The 26,861-nt window shown below is 41.0% G+C and overlaps 1 protein-coding gene and 1 long non-coding RNA gene across 2 annotated transcripts in view; both read right to left on the reverse strand.

Annotated features, from left to right (window-relative positions):
• The window catches only part of LOC126282269 (vasotab), a 30,719-nt gene extending 26,594 nt beyond the window's left edge, over positions 1-4,125 (reverse strand). Inside the window, exon 1 of the mRNA XM_049981880.1 lies at positions 4,091-4,125. Coding sequence (XP_049837837.1) covers positions 4,091-4,118 — 28 coding nt within the window. The 5' untranslated portion in view covers positions 4,119-4,125. The remainder of the gene's footprint in view (positions 1-4,090) is intronic.
• A 7,746-nt stretch (positions 4,126-11,871) lies between these two features.
• LOC126281443 (uncharacterized) lies at positions 11,872-22,385 on the reverse strand. Its single transcript, XR_007551270.1, has 3 exons — positions 22,304-22,385; positions 13,296-13,448; positions 11,872-12,029 (listed from the first exon to the last, which is right to left on the reverse strand). It is a non-coding gene; the product is annotated as an uncharacterized LOC126281443 (long non-coding RNA).
• Between the last annotated feature and the right edge of the window lie 4,476 nt (positions 22,386-26,861).

Raw genomic sequence — 26,861 nt, forward strand, 5'->3', positions numbered from 1 at the left:
TGTTTCTGGCATGTTCTCGGTATCTAATTTGGAAATTTCTGCCTGTTTGGCCACTCACTTTTATCATCAGCGATGTAGAGGACAAATCACAACATATGTGTGTAGTGAATGGAGTATGTGAGGAACCTGTAACCTCCACCGCATTAGTGCTATTCATCGAAAAAAGTGATTATTGATGACTTATGCAATCAGTATTAGAGTCTTTCAAAACTGTGATAATAGTAATGATCTTCTGTAAGTCATATATTTTCGTGACTGAAACAGAATCGAATGGTTTAGTTTTTACCGTTCAGAAAATTTCATTTTACCCCTCAGGGGGTAATTACGCCCACGTCGGAGACTACCGTGCTATAGGTTCGCTATGTCGCCGCAATCGACGGTCTGCTTCAGACTGATAAGAGGAACGCTGGGCAGAGTTGGCGGTCAGTGATGAAGTCGACAGCATCGTCTTAGGTAGGCCGTCAGTGTGTCAAATGTCTTTGGCAGAACATTAACGTGTATGTCAGTTGTCCCCAAGTGGAGAGTCATGTAAATCTGTGTGTATCACGTGATACTTTAACGCTAAGAGACAGTTGTAAATACTTAGAACATGCCTGACGGAATGGATTATACAAAGTTACATATATCTTCATATCCATATTGTAATAAAGTGAACTAATATTTAATATGTTGAAGTTCCACTCAATCTCCTGTAGCAAACCGAAGACCCCATCGTTGTGCCGACGAGAGTATTTTCGTACGGCCAACATTATGCAAACTACTGTGAGGAGCGTAGCAGATTACCTACAGTTCTACCAAGTAGCAGGTTTTCTCGCCATTCTATTCGCTTGGGGATTATAGGAGTAATGACTGCTCAAATGCCTCTGTGCCTGCAGTAATTAGTCGAAACCTGTCGTCGCAGCCTCTACACGAGCGATACATAGGGATCCGTAGTACATACCCAGAATCTTCGCGTAACTCTGATAACCTTTCGCTGGATGTCTGGGGTCTGCCTCAAAGAGTCTGTCAGTGCAGGTTTCTCAGTATCTCTGTATCGCTGATCAAGCAAACCCGTGGCCACTCGTGCTGTTCTTGTTTGCACATGTACACTGAAAGCATTTTCTCATTATATTAACAATGAACCGAAGTCTGCCACCTTCTTTACCTATGATTCGAACTATGTGTTAACTCCATTTCATATCCCTACAGATTGTTAACCATGTATTTGTATGACTTGACTGATACCAAAAGTGAGTTACTGATAGTGAATTACAAGATACTACGTTTTTCCGTTCTGTGGAGTGCACAATTTTACATTTCTAAAGAGTTAAAACAAACTGAAAATCTTTCCACCACTTTGAAATCTTGTCAACATCTCACGGAATGTTTGTGCAGCTTTTTGCAGACAGTACTTCATTATAGATAACTGTATCAACCGCAAAAAGTCTGAGATTACTATTGTTATTGCCTGTACGGTTATTAACATACAACACGAAAAGCAAATGTCCCAACAGACTTCTCTGGGGCGCTCTTGAAGCTACTTCTACATCTGTCGATTACTCTGTGCCCCAGATAACGTACTGTGTACGCCCAGCCAAGCAATCCTCAGTCCAGTCACGAACTCAGTTTGATATGCCATATGAACGTACTGTCTTTAATTAGGGTTCGTGTTAATGCTTTTTCAAAGTCAGTAAAAACTGCATCCGTCTGATTGCATTGGTTCACGTCGTTCAGGGAGAAGACGGAAATTGGGTTTCGTATGACTGATGTTGATGAAATACATCCCAGTTCGCATTCAGTTCGCCGCTGTGTTCTGTTTACCTATGCCGTTACGTGACGAGCGAAGGAACCGTAAAGCAAACGATTAAAACCGGGAAAGCCCGCAGACCTATGAAGAGACAATGGTTGTAGGAGTGAAAAGCTTCTACATAATCCTGGTTTGACAATTCCTCAACTTACACTGGAACTTCCATAGATGGCTGAGCAACAATACAGGCTTCCGCGGTCGGTATTGCATCATTCGTCATTTTTCTTTTATAGGTTTAGGTCGCACTCCGAAGGCTGTTTCTCTGGAAAATACTGACGAACTGGCAGTATCACATCATGCACTGGCACCAAGTAACCAACAAATTCGTTTCTCCTATATTACGGTTTTATCGAGATCCGATTATTATAATGCCAGTACATACAGAGAGGCCATAGGAACTCACAAGCACAAACTTTAATAGAAATGAAGATGAAATGAAATTAGACGGATTGTGGCTCTTAGTGTTAAATAAAGCAAATAATGGCAATTCTCCGCCTCTACAAACTTCGCAACACTCGCTGGCACGACTACGTGATTTCAGAGAGCCATTGATGACGTCACGAACCGACTATTTCGTGGATATGAATATACAGTTCAGCTTGTTAAGTTTTTCACGACTGATCCTGCTTTCTCAGTCTTTATAGCCTCTGATGATTTGTCTAGCACTGGCAGACGTAATGTCAGGCAGGAAAACACACCTTGAATCGCGACCTAAAGCCTATAAAACAGAAGTCAGCAATGACGCCAATGTAACGTTGTACCTTATAGTTACCGAATCAGTCATTTAATGAAAATTTCGTGCAACATGGCCGTGAAGAACAAAACACAAAGCATGGCACGTGTACATGCACTTTTGGTTCGATACGAGAGGAATGTTCATAAATTGCTAACACCCTCAGTGATGATGAAACAAGAGTTTTACTTTAACTTAGGGAGTGGTCTCATCCAAATTCACAAAACCATGCATTATGGCAATTGTAATGAATATGTCCTGAGTATGGGAAATATGTGTCGGACCGAGAGTCATGACGTATTCATCACGATCGGCATTTTACGAGCGTACTTTACTGGTATCGTATGATGTAATTCCATTTCAAGCATTTCATCAACGATTCCAATCATTTCGTGTCACTGAATTTAGTTTGTGTCACATCTGTTCCAGAGTGTCTGCAGCGTGGCTTCCAACCATGGATTTAACAATATGTTTAGAGTAGTGCGCACTGGACGAAGGCGGGAGGTGGGGGGGGGGGGCTGGGGGCGGCTGGGGGGGGGGGGGGGGTGTAGGGAGTGGGGCTGGGGACTGGAGGACAATAAAGCTACCAACTTCTACATCTAATGGGAGACTGATACGGACACCGGATCAGTGAGAGCTACAGCATCAAAAATGTATTGAGATGTTCTTCGGTAGATGCTATACCTTTTTCCACTACCACTCAACAAATTGAATTCTGTTACTGAGCAATCCCTACGGAAAATGAATCTTAATTGGCAAGAAACGCGATGAGACACATTTCTTACGTCAGAGCTGATGCGTCATCTAGATCGTATTTGAACTAACGGGAATATTATCAATAGCTACGCGCCTTTTTATTTAAAGTATTTTTACACGCAAGAAGATATCAGCAGAACCATGACCTGCGACAGTTTGGTCACAAAATTATACTCACCAAAAACATTCTAGCTGCCACACTTAAGAAAACTCATGACAGCTACACACGCACCGGCTTACAGTCATTTAGCATCTTATTATAACCGTCATATCATGAGTCGCTCAGAACATCCAGAAACACTACACGAAATTCAATTAGAGACTAGACGTCTTTTGAATAGAAGAATTCAAAAGGCGTTCTTAAAGATGATCTTAAGTATTTGTGTTGTTTTGCTTATCTTGTATAAATAAGCATGTATGAGTGGATATTTCATGTATTATTTGGACTAAAGAGGAGACATCTGAAGCTAAAACGGGGAAACAAATCTCGTGTAATATCACAATCAGCCTGCCATTAGTCACTTTGACGTTGAGGATTAACGGCTAAGTTTTGTATCTCCAGGAGGAATTTTTAATCGATGAATCTGTGAGAATTTACCGCCGTCAGGTGATAAAGAAATGAGTGCTCGAAAAGAATAATTGAAGTTTGACTGAAGGCTGTTTTAATATGAATCATTCTCCAAGGTCATTCGAAATTATGGTGCATAATATCTAACTCGAACAGCAAAGAAAAGCGACTTCCATACCGTGTTTATCCCTTTACGCAGCACTAGAGACGTACTCCTACGTTTTAACGAGAGGACATGTTCACTTACTGAGGACAGCCAGTGTGTGCGACTTCATAGCTGCGGTGGCCACTGCGCTTTGCGGTAGCTGTAGCGTCACCTGCTCTTTATAAAAGCCTAAGTCTCCTTGTGCGGAGTTCCGTACGCTAATGACGTCATTTGGAGCTTCCTTTTTGCTCGCACGCAGTCTCTTCTCCGTGAGCCTGCAGCCAGTTTCAGCAAACACGGTCATATGCAGTTGCGAAGCTCCTGTTTATGCATTCGCCACACATAGGTGTACTGTGCGCCAGAACATGGCGGCTGTACAAATACTGACTATTTTTAATGCTTTCCACTGTTACGCTTTAACCTTTTCGTAGATAATAACTAATACCTTTACACAGACACTGACAGAAGAAACAAATTGCTGTGTTTCTCATGAAAAAGTTTACTACTTAATGGCCTTCCCTACATTCGAACAAACACACAAAGGCTCAGTTGTACTCAGCAGAGATGTAGCTTGAGGCTCAGTCCTTTCTCCACTCCTGTGTAGCCCCTACACTGCCAATAAACCTAACCCCAGTCTTGCTGCCCACCTCCTCCAGTGTCGCAATGACACCGCCTTCATAGCCCTAAACCATGCCCACTACAAACCCGACCAATCCCTGCAACTCCATTTTATCCAGTTCACTCGCTCGCGCAGAACAGTGGTTCCTGTAACACAGCCTTCCAAAACACATGCAAAGATAATTATAGGACGAAATATCCATACCTTCCGTCCTCATGATATCTACATCAACATTTACGACCCATTTATCCGACTAAATAACATCACCAAAATTCCTCCGACTAATCCCTAACGTCAAACTGAGATGGGAACCTCACCTACCAAAAACTCAACATCAAGATTGCATCCTCCACCACACTGCACACTTACAAAGTCTCTATACCACCAATCCTTTTCTCATGCCAATGTAGTTTAGAGTCCGAGTCCACCAAACACTTGCCACTCCCTCTGAATGCTCAAAGATCATGCACTCCACCTTATCTTCCATGTTACAATACAACAATATAAACAAAAAATGTAAAATTAGTAAGTTCTCTGAGAGCATTAAAAATTTTTGTAGAATATATAGAATAGTTGATCGGAATTTCGTTTGACATATTTAAAAACAATTCGCAAATCTTGGTCACATTCCTCTTTACGTTTTCTTGCTGGCCTTCTTTCTCTGAACTGTTATTATAAGATTGTCTCGAATTTTATTTGTGTTAATTTCACTAATAATATTTATTTGAAACATTCTAATTGGTATCCTCATAATACTTTTTGCTAAATTTGATTTTTAAATGTTTTTACAACCTCTTGTAATGGTGAGCATCAAATTAAGCTGGATGTACCTGGTGATGCTATTGACCAGCCACATTTGCTCCAGACTTGAATACATGATCACCAAAAGAACCTGCATTTACTCTAAATCAGAATCACAAAGTCTGATACCTTTTAAAGAAGTACAGCAATGCAGACCAAATCATAGCATTGAATTACTGATCATCATTCTCACCCTCATGATCAGTACCAACAGTCATTGATTTTGCCACTTACCACCCTGTTTTTCCTGATAGTAGTTACATGCAACCAATCTTTAGTATTCACTTCAAAAGCAAGAGGCATCACAGATATCTTGCATTGTCTGTATCTACGTCTCATGTCCAATACATGGATGGAGATAGTTTATTGCAGAATAAATACTAAAGACCAACTGAATAGGGCAGACAATAAATAAAAGGAAAGGAAATAATTTATGACAAAATTAAAAAAAAGAAGTAAAGGAAACTGTCCACCAGAATCTACAACACATCACTATGTGAGATACATATGACAGTTTTCTTTTGCTTGTCTTTCACATGTGTGCAGTGTTTAATATTAAGAACTTCAAATAATAGAATTTTTACTATTCAATGATTCTTTAGTCACAAGATGGCTTTTCTAGTGATATAAAATAAGTAATGATGAAGTCATGTTGCATATTTGTATGCATGTCAATTATTGATTCAGATAAGCATGAATGTTCAACACTGTTACTGAGTAGACGGTCTTTCAGATCATAACTCATTCAAAAATTTTTAAGCATTTTCTACTTATATTAGTGTTATGGTGAAAATAGGAAACGTTACTAAAATGTCTGTGAAGAAAATAGTGACACGGAGCTTAACACAGAGTAGAGCAAATTCAATAACACAGAAACTAAAAGTTCATGCATTTCAGAACATGATCTATAATTTGACTCTAAAGGCAATAAAAACTTTAACTGATAATAATTTATGTGAAGTTGATGTTCCCCTACACACTTAGGTCATGTATTTATTTAAGTGAAGTAATGTTCCAGTGGGCAATACTTCATGTTAATCAAGCATGCAAATAACTAATCAAATTTGAAGTTTTCAAGCAATGGAAGAAAGTATAAAAAGTCTTAAGACTGTAAAACAAACAAACTTTAACAACATATTATGGCAGCTATGTAAGCAAAACATGTGCCAACAAAGAATGTTCGATGAACTAAGAAAACCATTCAACGATTTAACAGAACTGACTACAGTTTTAACAGTTTATCAACACAGTTTAATGCTTTAACAGGTGAATTTTCACAACTAAAGATGGCCTACAGTGGTCGTCTGGAAGCTCTACATTCTTTGCCTATGGAACAAGAATAATTAAAAGATCATGTAGAAAAGTTAGGAAACAAAGTCGATACTTTCATCAAAGAGTATTGAGCTAAAGTTCAGAAACAATTTGATGATCAGTGGAAGCACTTTGTTAGTGACTTTTTGCAATGGCTTTCACACAAGAACACAGAACTTAGTAGCACATATGTAGGACAGTTGTTGAAACATTCTCTGATATGTTAGAAAACAAAACTCAGAAACAAGTGCAGCTACACAGAGGTACATTACATATTGTCAACACAACATTTACAAATGGTAGCCATCAGTGGTGCCAGTTCAATGGACTTAAGTACTTGATACCCTTTATGATCTTTTTTTTTCAGAATATGCCAAGCTTCATGTCACATAGTTAAGAGCAGTATCTGCCCTCATTAGAAGAATTCTTAGACATGATAACTGACAGTTGCAAGACTGTTGGATTCCTAACAGTTAATGTATAAAACTCATGATGAAAATGGAGAGATATTCTGCGAGGCTGTAACATCAAACACGTTCTGATATCAAAATTTCATACACAAAGTAATCCTATTGCACATATTTTCAGAGAATTTAATCGGTTTATGAGCACATATACAAGTGCACAGCATAAGCATTGGGTGGATTTATTGAGCATTTTGAACATGTAGTAAATAATTTGTAAATTTACACAACCCATTATACACCTTCAGAGCTGTTAGCTAACAGTAAGGAAGTCACCAATTGGCTGAAACCACTGCCATGCCTATATAAAGCAGAATGTGCACTGAAGAAAGAAAAGTAAAGAATTCAGTAACTGCACTCGCCAAACATGACAGCATTAAAGAGAGTAACTATGACGAAAAGTTAGAACACATGCAGGAATATTTAGTGTGGGAAACCACATTGCTTAAACCACGCCCAGAATCTTCTGTCCTACAAAATATTACCAGAATTCCTCATCCAGGTAGCTTAAAGAATCCTGTTTGAAGGTTTGAAAAAGTATCATAAAAAGTATAAATCCTTGATTAGTGATTCACATGGAAACGTACAACAACCAATTTCATTTTTCAGTGTATAAAAATTGGGAACCAATGTCTCTTTTCAGTGATTATGCTACACTATCAACCACCTGTAGAGAAATACTAGAAAGTAAACCACTATCTGAATAGTTTTTTGTAGTGTTCCAAGATATTTTGAGTACAGTGTTCACTGCATAACACTGAACTGTTCAGCCCAAAATATGTATCCAAATGTTCTTCTCATGTAATAGTTTGAATGTGAAACAGAAAACGACATATTGCAAGGAGCTGTACTGTATGGCACATGTGCCTCTTATTGACACAGAAGGTAGAGAAGTATTGTGGTACAAAACTAAAAGTTTGTTTATAAAGAGACTCTTACGTTCCTTCTACAGAGATTAAAGAAGTAGTTTTATCTTCAATGTATATATCAAATACGCCTTGTGTGTGTTTAAACTGTACTGCAGCATTCAAACATGATGCAGTATCTTAATACACTACTGGAAATGGAAAAAAGAACACATTGACACCGGTGTGTCAGACCCACCACACTTGCTCCGGACACTGCGAGAGGGCTGTACAAGCAATGATCACACGCACGGCACAGCGGACACACCAGGAACCGCGGTCTTGGCCGTCGAATGGCGCTAGCTGCGCAGCATTTGTGCACCGCCGCCGTCAGTGTCAGCCAGTTTGCCGTGGCATACGGAGCTCCATCGCAGTCTTTAACACTGGTAGCATGCCGCGACAGCGTGGACGTGAACCGTATGTGCAGTTGACGGACTTTGAGCGAGGGTGTATAGTGGGCATGCGGGAGGCCGGGTGGACGTACCGCCGAATTGCTCAACACGTGGGGCGTGAGGTCTCCACAGTACATCGATGTTGTCGCCAGTGGTCGGCGGAAGGTGCACGTGCCCGTCGACCTGGGACCGGACCGCAGCGACGCACGGATGCACGCCAAGACCGTAGGATCCTACGCAGTGCCGTAGGGGACCGCACCGCCACTTCCCAGCAAATGAGGGACACTGTTGCTCCTGGGGTATCGGCGAGGACCATTCGCAACCGTCTCCATGAAGCTGGGCTACGGTCCCGCACACCGTTAGGCCGTCTTCCGCTCACGCCCCAACATCGTGCAGCCCGCCTCCAGTGGTGTCGCGACAGGCGTGAATGGAGGGACGAATGGAGACGTGTCGTCTTCAGCGATGAGAGTCGCTTCTGCCTTGGTGCCAATGATGGTCGTATGCGTGTTTGGCGCCGTGCAGGTGAGCGCCACAATCAGGACTGCATACGACCGAGGCACACAGTGCCAACACCCGGCATCATGGTGTGGGGAGCGATCTCCTACACTGGCTGTACACTTCTGGTGATCGTCGAGGGGACACTGAATAGTGCACGGTACATCCAAACCTTCATCGAACCCATCGTTCTACCATTCCTAGACTGGCAAGGGAACTTGCTGTTCCAACAGGACAATGGACGTCCGCATGTATCCCGTGCCACCCAACGTGCTCTAGAAGGTGTAAGTCAACTACCCTGGCCAGCAAGATCTCCGGATCTGTCCCCCATTGAGCATGTTTGGGACTGGATGAAGCGTCGTCTCACGCGGTCTGCACGTCCAGCACGAACGCTGGTCCAACTGAGGCGCCAGGTGGAAATGGCATGGCAAGCCGTTCCACAGGACTACATCCAGCATCTCTACGATCGTCTCCATGGGAGAATAGTAGCCAGCATTGCTGCGAAAGGTGGATATACACTGTACTAGTGCCGACATTGTGCATGCTCTGTTGCCTGTGTCTATGTGCCTGTGGTTCTGTCAGTGTGATCATGTGATGTATCTGACCCCTGGAATGTGTCAATAAAGTTTCCCCTTCCTGGGACAATGAATTCACGGTGTTCTTATTTCCAGGAGTGTAGAAGGAAAGTAATTTATTTGGTAAATTCATCTCATGTTCTGAGGTCGTTCCCACCCTTTTTAACTAAAATGGCATTCTCATCAAGTGGGTCTACCTAGTGTGTATCATCGCCGATTGGCTCAAATGGTTCAAATGGCTCTGAGCACTATGGGACTTAACCGCTGAGGTCATCAGTCCCCTAGAGCTTAGAACTACTTAAACCTAACTAACCTAAGGACATCACACACATCCATGCCCGAGGCAGGATTCGAACCTGCGACCGTAGCAGTCGCGCGGTTCCGGACTGAGCGCCTGAACCGCTAGATCACCGCGGCCAGCATCGCCTATTCCTTTATAGCTTTGTTCAGAAGCTTCCATCGAAAATAAGCCTAGTGTCTATAGCAAGCAGTTCACGAGAATTATGGTAAACAGTGGTATTTTACATTGGAAAACTAGCTATCCAAAGGTCACAGCGGATACACTCACCAAACGGATCAAGTTTGGTGCAGAGGATATCTTTTCTTTAATTTTATCCTTGAAAATACTAGTTACGATAAGATATCCTCTGACCTTCCTCACAATTCGGATGTCGGAAGTAACCATAATTTCAGATCAATCACTGTTCTGCTGATGCATAAGAAAGGAGACAGAATCTCACTTGAAAAATAAATAAGTAAATAACTAAATAAAAATGGTGATGATAAACCAATGTAAGTACTTCTATAAAAAAATCAGTATGGATATAGAAGTGTATGTACATTCTATATACCTGTGGGTAAGGCAGCTCAAGACGTCTTTCTATCTGTCACGTATTTTATCCAAAATAATGAAACACCTTGTGACTCTAGTGAACCTTAGTAAGTACTTAGACATTCTGTAACAAAGTACAGGACAACTGACAATTTATTACTCAGTATCTTAATACAACAGATATAACTGATCACTACAGAATAAAAGTCAGTGCACTTGCCTCCACAAAAGTCTATACTGGGACATTGATCATTATTTGTGTATATTAATGATTTGGCTTTTTGGTCTGTTATTAAAAATGGTGATGCATGTATAAGATAATTTTCTTTCACATCTGTCACAGTTGCGAATCTATGGTTCAAATAATTTATGTCACAATGAAAGACCTAATCGATTGGTTCATGGTTCATCAGTTAAAGCTAAATGATAAAAGTATCTCCCACCAGTCTCCCCAGCAATGTTGATGCTGTTGTACATGGTCATACGGAAGAGTCGGTAAAATTCTGGACTCCCATCTCAATAGTAAGCTGTACAAAACAACAAATAGAAGAGATGTGTGATAAATTATTAGCGGTAGCGTATTTCTGGCGGAATATTAGAAATAGTGACATTCATTACCTCCTCTTTACAACTTATTGTGTTGTTGTGGCATTTTTGATACTCATCTGAATTATGAACTAACATAACACACCTGGGAAACTTTACTGTCAGAACGGTATCGTGGGACGTACTTTTGAATTTCAGAGCTCTGTTGCTTCCACAAAAGACTTTACTGAATACAAAATATGAGTACATAATGTTGCTAACTTGTATATACTCCTTGTTCTAGACTATGTCAAAACGAATGCACATAAATATTTAACTTGGATCAACACTAATATACACGACACCAGTGTGTGTCCTGGACAAGATCATCTAGAATCAGAAGCATTTTTTGAACACTGTGGTAACTTGATTAGAAATATTCCTCTAAACTGTAAATGAGCTACCAGACAAATTTAAAACTGCACGGCAGTCTTCGCTAAAAAGAAAGTTCTTCTACAGTTCTGAATAAAAGCGTAGGTAATCTAAAATATTAAACGTGATGCTAAGCAAATGCTGTACAAGTACATATTACATATAACTTTACATATGTTAGTTAATCATGTAAATGTGCAATCAGTCTTTAAGGAAATCATTTTCACACTTATGACAGTTCATGCAACGACTGTGGTGCTTTTGATATAAAAATGAATATGGTTTCATTCGACTTAGATTCTAAGTACTAGGGAGACTTCGAATGATAGAAAGGTTGTAGTCATAATGAAAATTTCAATATGGGAAATATGAAACAAAGAATACCTGAGAAAAGGTCAGCTTTGAGATGACCATGAATGGTGTAAATACATTGCCACAAGTGAATATTGGTTCGCATTAAGGTATGGACATGGATTGAATGTGAATTCGAGACAAAACATAAGAGGGTAAAAATCATACACAAACAAAGGAATACATCTATACTTCTTTATTTTACTTTTTAGTATTATTTTGTTTCTAGCAGGTGATTGCAAAGCCTGTAACAATGTCTGTACACCATTTCTTCGACTGCTCCAGCCATCAATGTACTGGTAGTGTCACATCACTGATAATAATGTCAGCCTTTGCACTCTGGAACACAAGACAAAAAAGAAATTAAATACTTTCTCCATATTACTCTAACAGACAGGATGCATTTATGTTTGCCTGTAAAAAATTGTTTATAAAATATGGCTTACTTATCAGTTATATCACGTCTGATGTGAATTACTGTACGTATGTCAAAAAACGGATTCGTTAGAAACAAGGGGAACCAAGCAATGTCCCTTCTATCAAACTGCATCGAAACTTCAGTATTTTTCTCCTTCGTAGTGCGTTTCCGCCAATCGGACGTTTTGTGCCCATTCTAGACGTCTAAAGTACATTGAGCTTCCTGTGTGTCGCACCCGCTAGACACGAGACGGAAATGCATTACTAGTTTTTGTTCGTATCCCGTTGTAATTCCAAAACGCAGCTTTCTGAAGCTTTTTCGCTCTCCCTTGTGCAGATGTGCCGCTGCACGCGGTCCTCCCTCATGAATCACCTGGTCGGGGTCGCTGATCTTCCTCCTGCCACCCCTTTAATTGGTTTCCATCGTTACCCCCGCAGCGGACCTTCGCCACACTGTTGTCCGCCTGGCTTTTCAAACTAAAAAGGGCTCACATTGCCTGTTCCACCTTCCGCTCAAAGACATGCATTGTATAGCAACGGAGTGTTAATTACTGTCAATTGACTTTCATCCCTTTTTGCATTACATACTGGTAGGCAAATGTTCTCATAACCGTCGAATTATGTTAGGTGTCATATTCACCTTCTCATTGTGATGTACAACGCTCTCATGTAAGCTGACCATTTATTCTGCCACCTAACACTGCTATTGATGAAATACTGATACTTAGAAAAAATACTAAGTGCAATATAAACAACATACACTTGTAAATGTATAAGTAATGACAAGCTGTCCAAAATTATACACAAAATATCAAAAGTAACACCTAAAACGTTAATCTTAACTCGACATCTCTACTGGACAAATGACGCCAGGTAAACAAAACGAGTATTTTTGCGGTAAAAGTCGATGATAGTATGGATTACAGGAATAAGAACACACCAGGAAAGAAACAACATCGAACAATAGCCACTGACGGAAAGAAACTATTTTAAGAACAAAATACTAAATTTAGAATTATTTCAAGGTTAAAGAAGAAAAAAATTGGGAAGAGCATGGTCAGTAGACAAGAAAAGACAACATACGGAGAATATGAAGAACTACTGAGGAAACAGAAAACTGCAAAGTAAGAATGAAGACAGAAAGCTGTTACGTGATTGCACATGGTCAGTACAGAGACAAGAGAATACCGTCGTTGTGGAGGCAGTTGTGCACGGCCAGTTCGCAGCGGTTCCCGAAATGCTTCACTTCGCCTCCACACCTGGCTGTCACCGGCTGGTACTCTGCTGGGCAGGCACTGGGGCACTCCCTGGCGCTGCAGCAGCATACGAGCGCCGCCACAACTGGGGAAGAACAGTGACAAAGTAGTACACATCTCCTGTTAAAGCTTCTGAGCTCTCATAAAATTTGTGGCCGTAATGTTGCGGTTTCCTGACGTATTCAATTCCATCGAATGTGGTCTAATTTATTAAGACCATCTGGAAAATCCGATAATACTCATCGGTTGCTGTGTGTAATACTGGGATAACTGCATTCTCCTTGGAACCTGAATGTAGTACGACCATGTCTCCTACATCGTACACATCCGGTGGACATTCTTCCCCGCCGCTCCTCCTCGATAGTTCAAATGCCTGTAAGCACTATAGGACTTAACATCTGAGGTCATCAGTCCCCTAGAATTAGAACTACTTAAACCTAGCTAACCTAAGAACAGCACACACATCCATGTCCGAGGCAGGATTCGAACCTGTGACCGTAGCAACAGCGCGGTTCCGGGCTGAAGCGCCTAGAGCAGCTCGGCCACAGCGGCCGGCCCTCCTCCTCGTCCTCCCCCAATCCCTATATACAGGGTATTCAGAACTTCAGTGTCCAAACTAACATGGATGATACAGGAGATAAAAACAAATATATTTCGTAAAGAACCATGTGTCGGAAACTCATATTGCGTGAGCGCTCGTAATAGGTGAGCAGATCAGATAAAAGTTGTCGTGTCAAACGTTACACCAAGTGTTGGTTTGAGATACGTAGTATGTAGGACAGAGGATCAAGTAGGTAAAAAGACGAGGGCTAAGAGAAATCCTTAGGTAATAGAAGAAATATTGAATTTAATTGATGAAAGGAGAACATATAAAAATGCAGTAAATGAAGCAGGCAAAAAGGAATACAAACATCTCAAAAATAAGGTCGACAGGAAGTGCAAAATGGTTAAGCAAGGATGGGTAAAGGATAAATGTAAGGATGTAGAGGCTTATCTCACTAGGGGTAAGATAGATAATGCCTACAGGAAATATAAACAGACCTTTGGAAAAAAGAGAACCACTTGTATGAATATCAAGAGCTCAGATGGAACCCCAGTTCTAAGCAAAGAAGGGAAAGCAGAAAGATCGAAGGAGTATATAGAGGGTCTATACAAGGGCGATGTACTTGAGGACAATATTCTGGAAATGGAAGAGGATGTAGATGAAGATGAAATGGGAGATATGATACTGCGTGAAGAGTTTGACAGAGCACTGAAAGACCTCAGTCGAAACAAGGCCCCGGAAGTAGACAACATTCCATTAGAACAACTGATGGCCTTGGGAGAGCCAGTCGTGACAAAACTCTACCATCTGGTGAGCAAGATGTATGAGACAGGCGAAATACCCTCAGACTTCAAGAAGAATATAATAATTCCAATCCCAAAGAAAGCAGGTGGTGATAGATGTGAAAATTACCGAACTATCAGTTTAATAAGTCACAGCTGCAAAATACTAACGCGAATTCTTTACAGACGAATGGAAAAGCTAGTAGAAGCCAACTTTGGAGAAGGTCACTTTGGATTCCGTTGAAATGTTGGAACAAGTGAGGCAATACTGACCCTACGAGTTATCTTAGAAGCTAGATTAAGGAAAGGCAAACCTAAGTTTGTAGCATTTGTAGACTTACAGAAAGCTTTTGTCAATGTTGACTGCTATACTGTCTTTCAAATTCTGAACGTGGCACGGGTAAAATACAGGGAGCGAAAGGCTATTTACAATTTGTATAGAAACCAAATGGCAGTTATAAGAGTTGAGGGGCATGAGAGGGAAGCAGTGGTTGGGGAGGTAGCGAGACAGGGTTGTAGCTTCTCCCCAATGTTATTCAATCTGTATATTGAACAAGCAGTAAAGGAAACAAAAGAAAAATTTGGAGTAGGTATTAAAATTCATGGAGAAGAAATAAAAACTTTGAGGTTCGCCGATGACATTGTAATTCTGTCAGAGACAGCAAAGGACTTGGAAGAGCACTTAACGGAATGGACAGTGTCTTGAAAGGAGGATATAAGATGACCATCAACAAAAGCAAAACCAGGATAATGGAATGTAATCGAATTATGTTGGGTGATGCTGAGTGTATTAGATTAGGAAATGAGACACTTAAAGTGGTAAGGGAGTTTTGCTATTTAGGAAGCAAAATAACTGATGGTGATCGATGTAGAGAGGATATAAAATGTAGACTGGGAAAGGGAAGGAAAGTGTTTCTGAAGAAGAGAAATTTGTTAACATCGAGCATAGATTTAAGGGTAAGGAAGTCGTTTCTGAAAGTATTTCTATGTAGTGTAGACATGTACGGAAGTGAAACATGGATGATAAATAGTTTAGACAAGAAGAGAATAGAAGCTTTCGAAATGTGGTGCTACAGAAGAATGCTGAAGATTAGATAGGTAGATCATATAACTAATGAGGAGGTGTTGAATAGGATTGGGGAGAAGAGAACTTTGTGGCACAACTTGACTAGAAGAAGGGATCGGTTGGTAGGACATGTTCTGAGGCATCAAGGGATCACCAATTTGGTACTGGAGGGCAGTGTGGAGGGTAAAAATCGTAGGGGGAGACCAAGAGATGAATACACTAAACAGATTCAGAAGGATGTAGGTTGCAGTAGGTACTAGGAGGTGAAGAAGCTTGCAGAGGATAGAGTAGCATGGAGAGCTGCATAAAACCAGTCTCAGGACTGAAGACCACAACAACAACAGTATGTAGGAGGAAATGCGAGACGTGCACTTTGTTTACAGCTGAAGACAATAGCTAGAGAACCCAGCGAATGTCCCACGGACGGTACCCTGCTCGCAGATGTCCACATCATGGCACACATTTATTGCATTCCACACACGACCGGGGAATTTCGGCGCACTCATGAAAAGCAGGGCCGATGCGAGCCGACCACGGACGGTGTTTACACCTGACGTTGAGGGAGAAGTGCTGTTTAACAGGGTGATTATAATTAAAGTTAAAATTTTCAAAGCGCTGTAGAAATAACGCCACTGGTCAGAATGACGTCAAATTGCAACGGAATATTATCGGAGAAGGGGGAAAACGAATGGGAGAAGAAAACTGTAGTGCCAACATTGATCAATAGATGGCGCTGTTTGTGTCAGAATACGTAAATGAAAACACCTCTCATGCGCACGACCCATAGAAGGTGGTATAAACACTCCGGGTACACGACTTTTTCTCCCTTCGCGTCTGTGACGTTCGCCATGACTCTCACAATGGAGGATCGGGCTCTGCTATATTACACAAATGATGACTGTGTACAAGTCGCTCTGCAGAAGTTCCGGACACTGAATGGTTTGAAAAATAGCGTTGGTCCGATTACAGTCTTCTCCCTTCTTTGTCCCCCCCCTTTCGTTTTTTTTCCTCTCCACCCTCCTTGTTTTCCCCCACATCTGTCCAGGTTCTCCACCCCCCCCCCCCCCCCCATCTGCCCTCAGCTTGGGAGTGTCATCTTTGTGGCGACATTTTCGTGCAGTGTTTTACAGTGAGTGTTCAGTGTTGTGTGTCTTTTGGGAAGTGTTGCGAACAGACATCATACTGTCGCTGGGTGTGCTTTTTTTTTTAATCTCTTGCGAACAGAAACCAGACTGTCGCCGTGTTTTTTAATTGTGTGTCTACTATGTTACCTGTCTGATTCCTGTGTATGTTATTAGCATTGCCAGCCCCTTTGCTTTATGTTTTAACTTTCCACAATTTTCTGCCTTTTAACAATTTAAGTCACCGTTTTATCTCCTGCTTTTATTGTTTCTTTTCTTCTTATGTTTTAAAAAAGTCTGTAGGCTGTAGAGCAGCGTACTAAGCTGCTGCCAGCCCTCGCCCCTTCGAGGGGGGAGGGCGGGGGGGCGGGGGGAATTGAGATTCAACAAAGGAGAAAATAAGATGACTGCCGTTGGTCTGAAGAAAATGATTCGAAAAGACGGGTTCTTTTGGTGTGCAACATGGAGGGGGGGGGGGGGGGACGAATTTATTCGACATCAGAGGAACCAGTGGCCATACCAATGCAGGAAGAGGAGATGGTTCAAATGGCTCTGAGCACTATGGGACTTGACATCTGAGGTCATCAGTCCGCTAGAACTTAGAACTACTTAATCCTAACTAACCTAAGGACATCACACACATCCATGCCCGAGGCAGGATTCGAACCTGCGACCGTAGCGGTTGGGCGTTTCCAGACTGAAGCGCCTAGAACCGCTCAGCCACAGCCGCCGGCTGCCGGATAAGACGAGTGGTGGTGTGCAAACGTGTAGTGCACGGAGAATTGCTCGAACATTGGACATACCCGTGAGCACGCTGCGTAAAATCCTATGAAACTTCCTTCTTTGCTATCCATTCCAAGTTACTCATGTGCACGAGTTGCCTCCTGTTGACCTGCCATCAAAGGAGACCTTTGCTTTAGAATTTCTTGCTCACATGGAAGTGGACAATGGTTGGCCGTGTAACATTTTGTGGAGAGACGAAGCCCACTTCCATCTGACTGGATATGCCAATACACAGAGTTGTCGAATACGGGCAACAGGAATTCCACCCTCAGGTCAACCAGTATCACTTTATGCTGAAAAGGTCACTGTGTGGTGCGGGTTTACGGCGCCATTTATCACAGAGCCATATTTTTTCGAAGAGACTGGTGCTTCGGGTTTTGTTACCTGTCACTGATAAGCGCTATGAGTGCCTTTGCGCAACCACGTCATTGCACCTCTCCAATAGCGTGGATGTGTAGATGGGATCATTTTTATGCAAGATGGCGCACGTCCGCACATTGCGAATTCACTTTTGCGAATCCACTTAAGCAGCTGCTGAAGCACCATTTCGGAAATGCTAGAATTATCAGCCGCCATTTCTCTACAGCCTGGCTGTCCCGATCACCTGATCTTAATCCGTGTGACTTCTGACTGTGGGGCTATCTGAAAGATGTTGTGTTCAGTGTTCCGATTGCACTGAAGGCACGCATTGCGAACACATTCTGAACGTGACCCCAGAAGCACTTCGATCAGTTGTGGGACATGCTGTTTCTTGATTTCAACTTATTGCAGAAAACGATGGACAGCGTACTGAACATGTTGTTGGTTGTTGTTGGGATGTTTAAGGGGGGACTAAAACTGAACATGTTTTTCGCCAGTCACACAGAAATTAATAACCCGATTTGATTTTCATTTATGCTTTGTATGCGGGTTTGGCCTCAGAACAATAAAAACCCGATGTGATTGATGCTTTGTATGCTGTTTTTAGCCTCAGGACAATTAAAAACAGATGTGATTGATGCTTTTTACGCCGTCTTTGGCCTCAGGACAAATAAAAACCGATTTTTCCCATCCAATGTGATACGACCTTGCTGTGGCGGATGGGCTTACGTAACTATCACACCTGTACACCCACATGCACTGAGTAGTACAGTTTGTTTAACGTTAAACGTACACCTTACGCAATGTTGTGTGATTCATTTGTCATTTGTAGTCTACCCCTATGAAATTATGAAGCTTACAGCGGCATCTATTACTAGATTTTGTAACTATTTATTTTTCTTCCCCTTCTCCGATAATATTCCGTTGCAATTTCACGTCATTCTAACCAGTGGTGTTATTTCTACAGCGGTTTGAAAGTTTAACTGTTTAACTGGGTGCAAGAATGCATGCAGCAGCCACAGAAACACAGAACACATCACGCACATTCCAGCGTACATGGCATCCCCTGCTTCGTCGATATCGGCTCTGCTCTGAGGTTAATTGTGCTCACTTTGAACATTTATTGGAGTGTAATAGTGATCAGAACAATGAAGATACGAACAACATTTAACACTGTTTTATTCTCAGTCGCACACAATAACATACTGCATACTCAGTACTCCAATAAGATGCAACACATGGTTGCTTTACGAAGTATATCTTTTTTTGTCTGCATCATCATCCCTGTTAGTTTGGGCGCTGAAGTTTTGAATAGCCTGTATAGCTTACAGTCACCCCCTCCCCCCCCCCCCCCTCTTTCGTTCACCACCACTTTTAACGTGCTTCAGACGAGTATGATTTTAATGATAAATACAGTAAATGTATAAAATGTTTTAATATTGGTAATAATAATATCAATAACAATAAACTGTTTAATTACAATAAAATATATAAAATATTGAAATACAATAATAATAATAATAATAATAATAATAATAATAATAATAATTTGTTTACATCTGTGAATAATACGTTTCCCTACCTCAACATCGAAAAAAACTGCAATTCAAAAAAATATAGCCTCTGAAAAGCATTCGTGTGAAAATTTGAGAAGCACATGTGTGATGCAATTACTGTGAGAATCATAATAACAAAAAACTATCACAACTTTGATATGTAGTGATTTGCGCAACACAAAATCGAAGTCAAGCAACGGTGTTCCCAATCACATGCCCTATTTAACACACACACATATATACAGGATGGAGAAAAATTGTTTCACGAAATTTTAACCCTGGAGAGTTGATGCCAGTACGAACCAAAATTACTAATGTTTGTAGGTCGACAACGCACCATTTTTAAACTACTGAAATTTGGCGCCACGCCCTCGGATTGGCCGTGGGATTGCCCTGTCGCCGTTCGTCGGTTGACGGGCAGCGCTATGGTTGTCACGTACAAACTTCGCTCGCCCCTCACTGCCCCAAAGTGACACGCACGCGTGTCGATCTCCGGAAGCCAAAGCATTCGCAGTCATGGGTTGTCCAGAGCATGCGGCAACAGGGCAATCCCGCGGCCAAATCGTAGCGCGTGGTGCCAAGTTTCCGTAGTTTAAAAATGGTGCGTTGTGGACCTACACAACATCAGTAATTGTGGTTCCAGGGTTAAAATTTCGTGACACACTTTTTCTGTATGTAAGAGATGTGCAGAATGTAACTCACTCCTTTTTTTCAGGTGACAGGCTATATTTGCTGATACAGAAGACAACCTACAATGATCTCTATGGTCCTTACATACAATGTAAGAAGCCGATACATTCAGATATGTATGATGTTACACCTCTCATGCATGTAATAATGATAAGAAATCGCAAAGGTACACACATTTTAACCACCTTTTTGAAAATGCTGCTGCACGTAACGAGGAAAGAAACAGTACTTCAACTCCGTAAAACTATGCGTCTTTACTTCTCTATGGACCCGAAGTATGCGGCAGAAGAGAGACTTTTAAGACCTTGAAAGGACACATATCAGAAGATCATATGAGAAGCAGTGATATAAGAGAGGTGGTCTGATTGTGAGTATAATAGAAAAGATCCAGCTGTATAGAAATAACCGGCATGACCATCTACTATGTGTGGATCAAAGCCAGATACGAAGGAAAACCCATGCCTACAGTCGTAAGGGCAGAAGATGAATACGACGATCACGAAGAAGACGGTGGGTACAGCTCTAAACTGCTTCGTTTTGGAACAGACAAACTTGTCTAACCCGAAAATGTACATGAAGATAATGCAAATCAAAGTGTGCACTAACAGTTACAGTATTTTACCAAGCAGTACGACTGCGCACACTGCTCTGCAAATTATGACTGCCGGCCGCTGTGACCGAGCGGTTCTAGATGCTTCAGTCTTGAACCGCGCGACCGCTACGGTCGCAGGTTCGAATTCTGCCTCGAGCATGGATGTGTGTGATGTCCTTAGGTTAGTTAGGTTTAAGTAGTTCTAAGTTCTAGGGGACTGATGACCTCAGACGTTGTCCCATAGTGTTCAGAGTCATTTGATTTGAAATTATAACTTTACAATCTTGTAAATGAATGGACAACTGTTTCTGTAAGCTGCAAAATTAGGAAATTCGTATACAAGTTAGTTTCGAGAGTTGTACTCGATTCGCGCGATTTTTATTTTACTGTGTTGGAAACATGTCTGTGAAGTCTCGTTATAATGTCAGCCACATCGGATGTTTAGTCTCTTCTCAAATGTCAAAAAGGGTATATGTGTTTTGGTAGCAGTAGTGATTGTTTATTTTGCAGAAAAATGGGTTAGACAAATTGTATTAAATTTTACTATAGCAACGGAATAAACTGAAGCTACGTTCTAGAAATGGTAAATACTGCTTTTGGTGAGTCAGGGTTTACGAGTAATATAAGGATTTCGAAGAATACCGTGAACATGTTGAATATGACGAGCGCCTTGAACACCCTAGCACATCACGTCTTGTAATCGCGAATCACAGTCAGATAAGTAACTGAAGAGAATACTATATCAGCTACTTCTTGTCATGGCATTTTTCGGGTGTTTTGGGTATGAAACGTGTGACGTTCAAAATTGTTGAACTTCGAACAAAACAAGTAGCGAATGCTAGTTGCTCAGGAGTCACTATATGAAGACGACAACGATGAAGAACTGCTGAAATGCGTCATAACAGATGATGAAACCTGGGTTTACGCGTATGACGTCATAACTATCGCTCAATCGTTCCAGTGGGTGCATTTTGGATGGCTAAGACCGAAAAAAAGATTTTCAAGTGCAGTCAGTCGCAAAGATTATGCTCACTGTATTCTTCGAATCAGACGGCAAAGTGTGCCACGACTTCTTGCCACAAGTTCGAACGACTAACAAGGAGTAATATAAGTTCAACGTCGTTTACGTAAAGAAAGCCGAAAAAAATAACCGCCCGGGTTTGTAGCGAAACAAACTATGGCTATTGCAGCACTATAATCCACCTCCTCACACTTCGTTGCTTGTTCTTGAAATTCTGGGCAGAAACAATACTGTAATTATGCCGTAGCCCCCACGTTTGCCAGACGTGACTTTTTCTTTACTTTCTTTTTTTCCAAAAAAAAAAAAGGTATGTGTGATGCAGAATATCGGACATGAACTGCAAAGAAACATGTTTTTACGCTACATCTGGTTTATCGTTTTACACAGCACTAGAAACATATTAACGAGTTAATAAGGACACTTACCAAGGATCGCGAGTGTGTAAGTCTTCATAGCTGTGATGCCAACCGTGCTTTGAGGTAGCAGGAGCGTCAGCTGACATTTATATATTTCTCAGTTTCTTTGTGTGGATCCCCGTGTGCCGATGACGTCATTCTTCGCCGCCTCTTTCACCGAATATGCTGTTCTCTCAATGACCTTGCAACTCGCTTCGGTGACTGCCGCCAGTTCCAGTGACGTACCTCCTGTTTATACATTCGGTACATACAGCTGCACTATACGCCAGAACGGGATAGCTGTACAAATAGCGGCTATTCTTAATGCTTTCTGGAGTTTTGTGTTAACCGCGTCACTGATGGAGACTTTTAGGCTTACGTAGGCAGTGACGGAAGAAATGAATGTAGGAATTTTCCGCCCTGCGAACGTTCCGCCCCGCTAGAAATCTGCGAGCTCTCCGCCTCGTACCTGCGTCCATTGTGTCCCGTTCTACCCGCAGCCGGACAGTCATCACCTAGGGACCGTCATCACCTAGGGACCGTCATCACCTAGCCCTACCTGTTCCCTGGACTCGGCCGAACTCCGCCCGCACAATCCCGTCTGCCTGTTAGTATAGCTCTAGTTTTAGTAGACTTGACATCGTGCCACTTGGATATTATCATCTCAGCAGTTGTGATATGGAAGTTTCAACGACAATTCGTGGTAAGCCTAGTTGCCACTATGAAGGTTATTCTTACACAGTGAAGAAAATGAAGGAAGAGGGGCTGTGATTTGGCGCTGTTCAAAACAGAAAGAGAAGTATTGCCGAGGAAAGCTTAAAACCAAAGATTCTACATTGCTCTTATCACACGAGTATCAATGTGGAGCTCCGGAAGACGAAAGGTTGCAAGTACAGAGGACTCTGAACCAGGCAAAGAAGAGGGCACGAGAGGAAAATACCTCTATTTCCAAATTCTATTCAGAGGAGCTAGGTAGCTTGCATAATCGAGGGTACGACTTTGTGACAGAAATGCCAGATCAGCGAACAACGAAGAGGTCGTTATGCAAGCAAAGGGCAACGTCGCAGGGAAGTGAGAGGGACCCAGAGACAAGAGAAGAGACTGAACTTAAAGCAGAGCTATCAACTATGAATGATGGCAGCAGTTTCCTGTTAAGCGACGATAAATTAAGAGACAGGATAATAGCTTTTTGTGGAAGAGCAGGGAGAGAGGCTCTAAGAAGTAAACGAGCCTCTTTTATGGATGGTACGTTCAAGTGCTGTAGCAAACAGTTTTCACAGACACGTACAATTCATGCAGATTTTGGAAGTAATAGAAATGAGACTAATATCTACCCAGTTGCATTTGCATTATTACCAAATAAAAGGAAAGAGACATACATCCGACTTTTCAGAAATGTGCTGGAAAATATTCCTGAATGGAACCCTGCAGGTGTGACTGTAGATTTTGAGTCAGCGGCGATTTCTGCAATTATACATACGTTACCAACTTCCTCAGCGCATGGACGGTAATTCTACATGAAAAAGTCTCTCTTTGAAGAAAGTGCAGGATCTTGGACTCACTCGCGAATATAAAGAAAATGAAGGAGTGAGACAACAAATTCGCATGTGTGCTGCTCTGGCGTTTCTACTGCCTGAAGATGTATGTGATGACTGGCTGGAGATACATTCACAGGCACCGGATGTTCCTAGGCTTTCTAACTTTTTCGACTATTTTGTAGAGAGATGGTTGGAAAATGAAGAACACCCTTTCAGCCTTTGCAGCTACTACAAACGACTCTATCGGAGAACTAATTCCGTAGAGGGATGGCATAAAAAAATTAATAACATGTTTTCCAAACCAAATCCTAAAATTAGTGATGTAATTACTTGCATGAAAAGAGAAGCACAAAATTCAGCGTGCGCGTTAATGAGAACAGAGCTGAGTATGGAAGGTAGAAGAAAGAAAACAGTGTACATGAAACGGGATGAAACGCTGGAGAAAATATTGAAAAAGTATGAGGAGTGTGATGAGATAAGGGCTTGCTTGAAGGGTATCTCCTACCTTCAAAAACTAGACTAAGTAATGTATCAGAATATGTAGCCTATATAAATAAAAAAATATATGAAATGTAAATAGCAATCTTTAAAAAATTAAAAAAACAAAAACAATTAAGATAAAAATATTTGACGAAGCCTATAAGCTAATTTTAAACACGCCTAAATGACAATAAAATTACTTTTGCCATTTAGTCAATCCAAAGCCTGGATAAAGTGCGATGGGAATCAGATTATTTTTAAAAGTGTAGGTATATGATTTCTAACGCATCCAAACCCAAAGCGCCACTAATCCCATACCTCAGTAGTCTTTACAATTTAACATTTAAAATTAAACTACACTACGCATGTGTGAACATAATGCCACTTAATATTTCCGCGTATTAAATAAGTGCACTTCTATGAAAACATATCTATTGACAATGACTGCTGTCTGGTGCTGTAAAAGAACCGAATCTTCTTTATGTACTGAAATATTCTTAAGTCTCTGTGAAGTCTTATTTTGTTCTATCAACTGTCTATTTGTTCTTTATCGTACAAAGCGAGGTTAGCGCAGTGGCTAACGAGGGCTCAATCATCTAGCCATCCATTGTCTACTGTATTTGATTTGCCTTGTTTAAGCAAATGCTGTAAAGGCTCCTTAAAGAGGTCATGGTAGCTCCCTCCCCCCATCCCCACCTCTCGTAGCCAACAAAACCAGCGAAGTCTAAATCTCTAACGACCACTACCGTGGACGTGACATGAAATACCAAACGCAAAATTGGTCTTCTGTTGGTTGTAACGATGAACGATCATATCTTTGGAATATAAACTTGCTTTTTGTGAGTTTCCATTCACCTTAGAAAGACGCGCGCTACTGATGTAAAGATGAGACTCCTGAGCTATTTAAATATTAAGTTATTGAAGAACTTGGCGTTATTTGCCGTGATCAATTTCGAGATCACGCAGAACTGTATTACTTTCCTATTTTATTACCTACACGTCGAATATTTTCTTCTCCTTCAGACTGACGTTTATGTAGTGGTTTAGCCATGTATTTTAGAACCCAACGGGGACTTCTGTCATCCTCACAAAATCACTTATTTATTTACTAATCCCGATAGGACCATTCTTCCGTTTGAGGTAGTCTCTAGGTAAGGTATTTCTGTTTATAGTTAGACTTGTTCATAAGGTTTTAAGGTTCAAAAATTCAACCACGCTTGAAAACTTTTAACAAATTTATATGCGTTGTTCAAACTCGTGCCTGTGGTAAAGAGACTACAACAAGAATAGTACAAACTGTGATTTTTAGTTGACTGTGCCACCCAAGTTCTAAAAACATTCTCACGCTGTGGCTGATATAGAAGGAATCAGACTTTTTTATCTCACTGTTTGTTAAACAAAAACGAATGAGTAATGTTTGTTTTTAAATTTTTTGTCACTTACTATTTTGATGATTCAACTGTTAGATTTCCAAGACAGTCAAAGGTCACTGACAGATGTCAGAAAAGAAAATATCACTACTACTTTCATTGGATTCTTCTTCATATGCTCTTTCTTCAATTAATTCACTGTCTTCTTTTGCTAGACAGTTATGTGTAAGATTTTCTACGTTTTCTTTAAGTCCTTCAGTTTTATCAAGAACCACCTCTCTAATAGGTTCTTAATTTTTGTTAGTCTCGTCAATTTTTTAATCATCTACAAATGCACTCTTGAACGTTATTTTTACATCTTCTTTCATGTGCTTCTCTGACGTAAGCTTAACAAATTTCAGCACTGAACCAGCCAACAAATGGAACTTCAAAAACCTGACGGCAATTTTCTTGTTCATTTATTTATTTACTTATTTTGTGCCCCACTTGGGCAACGCTGCTTTGTAAGTGTTCTAAACCAAATTTCTGCAAAAATTTACTTTTAATCAGTAAAAACTCTCTACGTAAAAACATATACATATCAGAACTAATAACACTGAAATTGTTACATACAACATATAGTATGGCTAGCCCCCGTACGGCTTGACCATGCTAGCTCGCTTCCCTAGCGGGCCCTTCCTCGACCTTTTCTGGGATGAAATATCACAAGGCGGAAAATTCACAGGGCGGAGAATGGGAGAGTGCTACGTAATGGACTCCCTCGTTATTGAACACACTCTGCATAAAAGAGCATAATCGTCACAAACAGAACTAGTACACAAACAGCTGTTACCATATGAGTTTCAATGCTCCAAATTTCACGTTACAGATATATATCAGAATTTGAATGGGAAGAAACACATCACCGAATTTCCAAGTGGTTAAGTTTGGCAAATTACGTACTTCCCGTCATTGAAGTGTCTTTAAACTGAAGCAAAGTAATCACTACGCTGACGTGTTGTGAAATTGCCATTCGTAATAGCTTACGACATAATTTTCTGCGACAACTTGTTCTTCATAAAGGAAATGTTATCCCACAAAGGCCAGTCATTTTGTAACGGTCCCTTGAAGGACTTGCGTATTTTAATTATACTTTCATTATTTGTGCGTTCACTGATGAATTTTGTGACAAATAATGCGTCTCTCATTGGCGCGAATTAA

The sequence above is a fragment of the Schistocerca gregaria genome, chromosome 7 (genome assembly GCF_023897955.1).
Source record: "Schistocerca gregaria isolate iqSchGreg1 chromosome 7, iqSchGreg1.2, whole genome shotgun sequence".
Taxonomy (NCBI): Eukaryota; Metazoa; Arthropoda; class Insecta; order Orthoptera; family Acrididae; genus Schistocerca; species Schistocerca gregaria.